At 43.0% G+C, this 6,000-nt stretch overlaps 1 protein-coding gene across 5 annotated transcripts in view; it reads right to left on the bottom strand.

Moving 5' to 3' along the window:
* Positions 1–399: 399 nt before the first annotated feature.
* Positions 400–6,000, bottom strand: part of GNG8 (G protein subunit gamma 8) — a 72,444-nt gene continuing 66,843 nt past the window's right edge. For 3 of the 5 annotated variants that reach the window (XM_085627960.1, XM_085627959.1, XM_085627961.1), the window contains 2 exons: positions 2,511–2,606; positions 400–1,268 (listed from right to left, as the gene is read on the bottom strand). In XM_085627960.1, coding sequence (XP_085484086.1) covers positions 1,140–1,268; positions 2,511–2,606 — 225 coding nt within the window. In that variant the 3' untranslated portion in view covers positions 400–1,139. The remainder of the gene's footprint in view (positions 1,269–2,510; positions 2,607–6,000) is intronic. The other 2 variants (XM_085627962.1, XM_085627964.1) reach the window with 1 other exon arrangement.

The following is a 6,000-nucleotide window of genomic DNA, read 5'->3' as shown; positions in this document are numbered from 1 at the left end:
ATCGGGGGATAAGTTCATGCTTATCTCACAACTCACAATTGTGATCCCACTGCAAACAGAGGTAGCACAGAATTTAACAGCTTACTCGGAAGATGCTAGCATTTCACGTTTTAGTTAGTGTTTACAATATTTTTAAATTAGGTTACAAAGCGTAAGAGCAGTCTGTGATAATCCTTTCTTAACTGCATACCCATCCCCCATGCATGGGCAAAAGTACTTCAAAACTTCTTCTTTCTGGCAGATCCTACTGGAACAATTTTATGAACTTTAGACAGAGTGCACCAATGTTTGAGTTAAATATGTATTAAGAAAACCATCGGCAACAACTTAGATTTCAGTTTCAGAGGCAGTTTTATATTTACCTCCTCATCTTTAAATAGTTCATTCGCAAAATGCTCATTCAAAGAAAAAAATATTTATTTCACAAATATACAGTTTAACGTTTGAGTTCAAACTCGTGGCTCCTGTTCGTTTTTTTGTATGGCTTTCAGAATTTAATGACACAAACATTTTAATGGAATAACAGTAATAGGAGAGAAATTAGAACTCAATTGTATATAAATGATATATGAAAGCATGTTTGTCAGGTGTGGAACGTTAGTTGTTAAACAGAAAATTATTTTGGCCCTATATCTAGCTAAATACTACAATGTCCCTATACTTTCCAAGCTTAAGCATGAAAATGTGGTTATCTCTCAAATGCTTTGTTTTGGACAGACGTACAGTAAAATGATCCCCTTTGTAATAATACAATGTAAAACACATCCCCAACCTACTTTAGATATGCAGGGAGGCGTTTGGACAATTGACTGCGCTCAAACCTTCTGAAAAGGAGACAAGTCCTACCTCCCTAAAGACTTATGAACAACCTGAGATTAAAACCCTAATGTCACCTGCTTAAAAAATGGGAAGGGAGGAGGATGGCAATTACCAAGGTTCGTCTCATTGGAAAAATGTATCTCACTAATGTAAGTGCATGGAATTCAGAATTCACAGATGTATTATGTGGTTCTGTCCTTACGGAAAAATTACGGGGTAGGGCTCAAAGCCTCCACTAAAGATTGAGCTCGGATCTGATGAGAGACTAAGATCAAAGCACCATTAGGGAACTACTGAACTAGAGATTGGAATGAGTTGGATCATATGATTATACAAAAAAGTCTCTTCTCCCGGAAGGGATTTTCTGCAGCGGGCACTGGAGTCATCAAGGGGTCTTCCTTGGCATGGGTTTCACAGTAGGCCAGTAGATCAGCAGCTGCTTTTGAGACCTGGTGGAGGACAAATGGGAAATCATTTAAATTAGTGCCGATGTACCATTCTCTGCCTCGGTCCCACAACTGTGCAGTGTACATCATTCCATTCAGCCCTCTTCGCTACATCCTCTTCCACAGCTCCACCACACCCCACAATACTGGCCACAGCACAGTCCACCGCCAGTATTTTTACGCTCTTCCAGTAGCGGCTGGCAGGGAACAAGAGTGGAAAGGCAGGGGTAGGAGGAGGGCACGGGGAGCCGTCGGATGTGTACAAAACAAAATACACTTACCTCCTGCTCGCCGCCACTGTCATCCCTCGGTATATAAAGTAGTGGTCCCAGTATTATTACATCAAAAAGTGTAAGAGACAAACATAAAAAACCATATAAAACGGAAAATCAAGCGATAACTCTACTTGAGCTGCAGTGTTGTTTAATCACACTCAAGCGATGATACAATTTTGAAAAAACATTTAAATGATCATATTTTAAACCATCATTAGAGTGCCCAAATAGAGAGGTGAAAAGGAGTGGATGGTGACTCAAGTGAGGAGGTGAAGTACGTAAAGACAAGTAATAGTGAATATCACAATCAAAATGATTAGCATGTTACTCAATGCCACAAGTAAATAATTACAATAAATCATATAGCCATGTACGACTGAATATCACAGCAAGGCAAGTGCTGTTGAGGAGGGGAACAACCTTTACAACGCAACTTTTACAACGCACTACCATTACAACGAAACTATTACAACGCAAATGCTGTGACAACGCATGCCATTACAACGCAAGTCTTTACATCGACTTGCACTAGATGGTGTGCTAACATTAAAAATAGTGTAGTTTACTATCCAAACACCTTCCCTACTACAACGTGGACTGGAGTTAGAATAGTAAATTACCCTTTTTTAATGTTAGCACGCCATCTACTGCAAGTCGATGTAAAGACTTGCGTTGTAAAGACTTGCGTTGTCACAGCATTTGCGTTGTAAAAAATTTGTTGTAACAGCATGCGTTGTAAAAGCATGCGTTGTAACGTCATACATCCGTTGAGGATACTGGCATCGATGATGTGTCGACGTTTCGACCCCTTGATGTATGTAGGTTCTTCTAAGCCTTACTAGCGGGGTCTTCCTCAGGACTGAAGGGAAAGTGATGGGCGGGGCACCTGGGAGTTAGATTAATAGGGGATTTGTCATGTTCATTGTTAATTAGAACAAAGGCATATACATGTATTAGTCACTGTATTTACCGTAACTGGAGGAAAGTGAGGCCTCACACAAACAAATGCTGTCAGGCCGGGTGGGCCAGAGGGCTCCAAGAAGATGCGGGAGAGAGTGAAAGACACCTGTAAAAGTAAGGTGTTTGTCAGTACACCTAAAGTCAATTGGGAGTAACATAAATGACACTGACACAATGAGTAGCAAATAGTTTAGCCTTTCTTCCCTTCATGTCAGTCATACTGCAGTGGCAACTGGCATGCATCACGCTGGGTGTCACGTGGCTCCCGGCGTTCTACAGCGCGGCTCCATTTATACGGAGGTCAAGGCATCATTTTTTTCCTTGGTCCCTTTGCATGGCGAACACCTGGACAATAGCGGTGATTGCGTCTGACCCTTCCCGAGTGTTTTGTCTTTGAGAGACTCGCTATGCAGCACAGTACAACTCCATTCATTAATTTTAAGACTCCACAATAGTCGTCACCGGTCTACTTGGTGACCAATTACTACTTGTCTACCGTATGGATTTAACCACTATGTCACCTCTTGCGATACGCGTTATCACCGCAATTCTCTAGCGTTTTATTCTTGAGAGACTCCCCTCTGGAATTTTATTCTAATCGAGCTTTCATTGTGGTAATCTTTTTCAAATCGAGCTTTAATTGTGGTATCGCGCATTCTTTCATCGGCCAACTCGGTGAATATTGCCCATTCATTATCTATACCCATCCTACCATAATGTAACAGTAGGTGATGCACGCTTGAGCCACATTTTTCAAGCGTACCGTTTGAGAGACTTCCGCGCTGCAACGTAGTTCAGACCTGACCTTTCAATTGCAGAATCGCGCTATATTAAAAAAAAAAATTCACCGGTCAACGCGGTGACAAATGTTGTTTTTATTTCCTGCAACCTTTCAACAACATTAATATTCCGGGGGTAGTTTTCTTCTTCCCTTGATTTAATACCCCATTGATTACTGTGTAGACAGGGTCCTGTCTCCAGCATTGATTCTTTTTTCCTTTGACTTTTTGTTTCTAGAATAACCCGTTTGACGCAAGCAGGGTATTGGTAAAGACAACAACTTACGGTTGTATGACCACGGACTTCTAAACAGTACGGTTAATTAGAACTGCCACAGACCAGATATGTGTGATTTATTTCCTTTTTGAGTAAGTCTTTCCATATTGGGCATTCTCTTAATTTATGTTAACCCCAATTGACTTTAGGTGTACTGACAGACACTTTACTTTTATAGGTGTCTTTCACTCTCTCCCGCATCTTCTTGGAGCCCTCTGGCCCACCCGGCCTGACAGAATTTGTTTGTGATAGGTCTCATTTTCCTCCAGTTACGGTAAATACAGTGACTAATACATGTATATGCCTTTGTTCTAATTAACAACGGACATGACAAATCCCCTTTTAATCTAACTCCCGCGTGCTCCGCCCATCACTTTCCCTTCAGTCCTGAGGAAGACCCCGCTAGTAAAGCTAGAAGAACCTACATACATCAAGGGGTCGAAACGTCGACACATCATCGATGCCAGTATCTTCAACAGTACTTGCCTTACTGTGATTTTCTGTCGTACATGGCTATATGATTTATTGTAATTATTTGCTTGTGGCATTGAGTAACATGCTAATCAATTTGATTGTGATAATCACTATTACTTGTCTTTATGTACTTCACCTCCTCACTTGAGTCACCATCCACTCCTTTTCACCTCTCTATTTGGGCACTCTAATTATGGTTTTTAAATATGATCATTTAAATGTTTTTTTCAAAATTGTATCATCGCTTCAGTGTGATTAAACAACACTGCAGCTCAAGTAGAGCTATTGCTTGATTTTCCGTTTTATATGGTTTTGTAAGTTTGTCTCTTACACTTTTTGATGTAATAATACTGGGACCACTACTTTATATACTGCCTTTCACCCAGGTCCCAGTGATTTTGGGTTTACCCTTTTCTATAACGACTGTCATCCCTCGTCATCTTTCTGTGGCTGCCGGAACCAGGAAACACACAGGTTCCCTGCCCTAAGCCAATCACAATGCTGCAATGTAGCATTGTGATTGGTCTGAGCACCGTGGCTTGGCGCTCAGACGGGGAATGGGAGGCTGGGCATGTTCCCCACCAGGCTGTGTTGCAGCCTGGTGGGGAACCTGCAGAGTGCGTATTACTGTTTGGATTGCCTGAGAGGGCCGGCCAAGCAATCATGCTCACTTTGGAGTGCAGCAACCACTCCACCTCCCAGACCTCACGGAAGCCCAGCCCAGCCCCGCCCAACTTGACTGATACTGAAACTAAAATGATATTAGCAGAAATGACTTCTTGTTTTTATAATTTTATTTTTGCTTTTACACTGCTCCGAGTGCAGTGGGGCAAAGCTCCTTCGCCTTAGCGGAGGAGCCGCCACTGCACTCTTCCTTTCCTTCAGCTCTCTTAGCGAAACATTCTCCACAGCTCCAGCACACCTTGCAACCCTGCACCATGGCCACAGGACATCCACCTCCAGTACACTTGTGCTGTTCCCTTCAGCTACCTTAGCTACATCATTCTCCACAGATGCAACACACTCCACAGCTCTCTGCCATTTTCCACAGTTCTTCAACCGCCATTTCTCTTGAACCATTTCTGGCAGATCTCTTGGCTGGACATTCTCCACAGCTCCACGCCACCCCCATACGCCTGCACAATTACCTACAGTACTTGGACCTGAAGCACTCTTCAGTATTTACTTCAGCTTTCCTAGCTACATCAATCTCTATATCCTAAACACACCACATGCATTCCTGCACCATTGGTAAATGCTCTTCCATGATTCAGTGTCTTGCATCATTTCCTACAGATCTTTGCAAAATGCTAGCATCAATCCCTACAGCTCCCATTGCCGAATACCCCACAGCTAGTGGACGATGCATTGGACTAGACTGGTTCATTCACGAAAGCCACTTGTGAATTGAATTGAATTGAAGAGTCTCTTATATAGCGCATGGCTACTCGAAAGCATCCCAGCGCTCAACAAAGGGTAACCCAAGGACAAAAGGAGCACCATTAACTAGTCCCAAAGCGCGACTCTATGTCCTCGGAAAAAGCCAGGTTTTCAACTTCTGCCGGAATACAAGCAAACACGGCTCCTGGCGAAGAACCAGAGGAAGAGAGTTCCATAGTTTGGATGCATTTACTGAAAAGAGGCGCCCCCCAGAACGCGATCTCTTAATTCGAGGGACCACTACCAAACTCTGATCATTAGACCGAAGATTTAGGGGGGATTTATAGGGAATGACCAGATTTTCCAGAATGGGAGGGCCTTTCCCATGGAAGAGTTTATGTGCCAGACACAAAGATTTAAAAGAGACCCGCTCTTTCACCAGAAGCCAGTGGAGAGATTTAAGAGCGGGTTTGGCTGATGTGCGGTGGTTAACGCCCACTAGAAGTCTTGCCGCCGCATTCTGGGCGACTTGAAGACGTTTAATCGTAGAGGCTGGCGCTCCCAAATACATGGCGTTCCCATAATCTATC

Source organism: Triturus cristatus, chromosome 9 (genome assembly GCF_964204655.1).
Source record: "Triturus cristatus chromosome 9, aTriCri1.1, whole genome shotgun sequence".
Lineage (NCBI taxonomy): Eukaryota > Metazoa > Chordata > Amphibia > Caudata > Salamandridae > Triturus > Triturus cristatus.
This window is presented reverse-complemented; position numbering and strand designations above follow the sequence as displayed.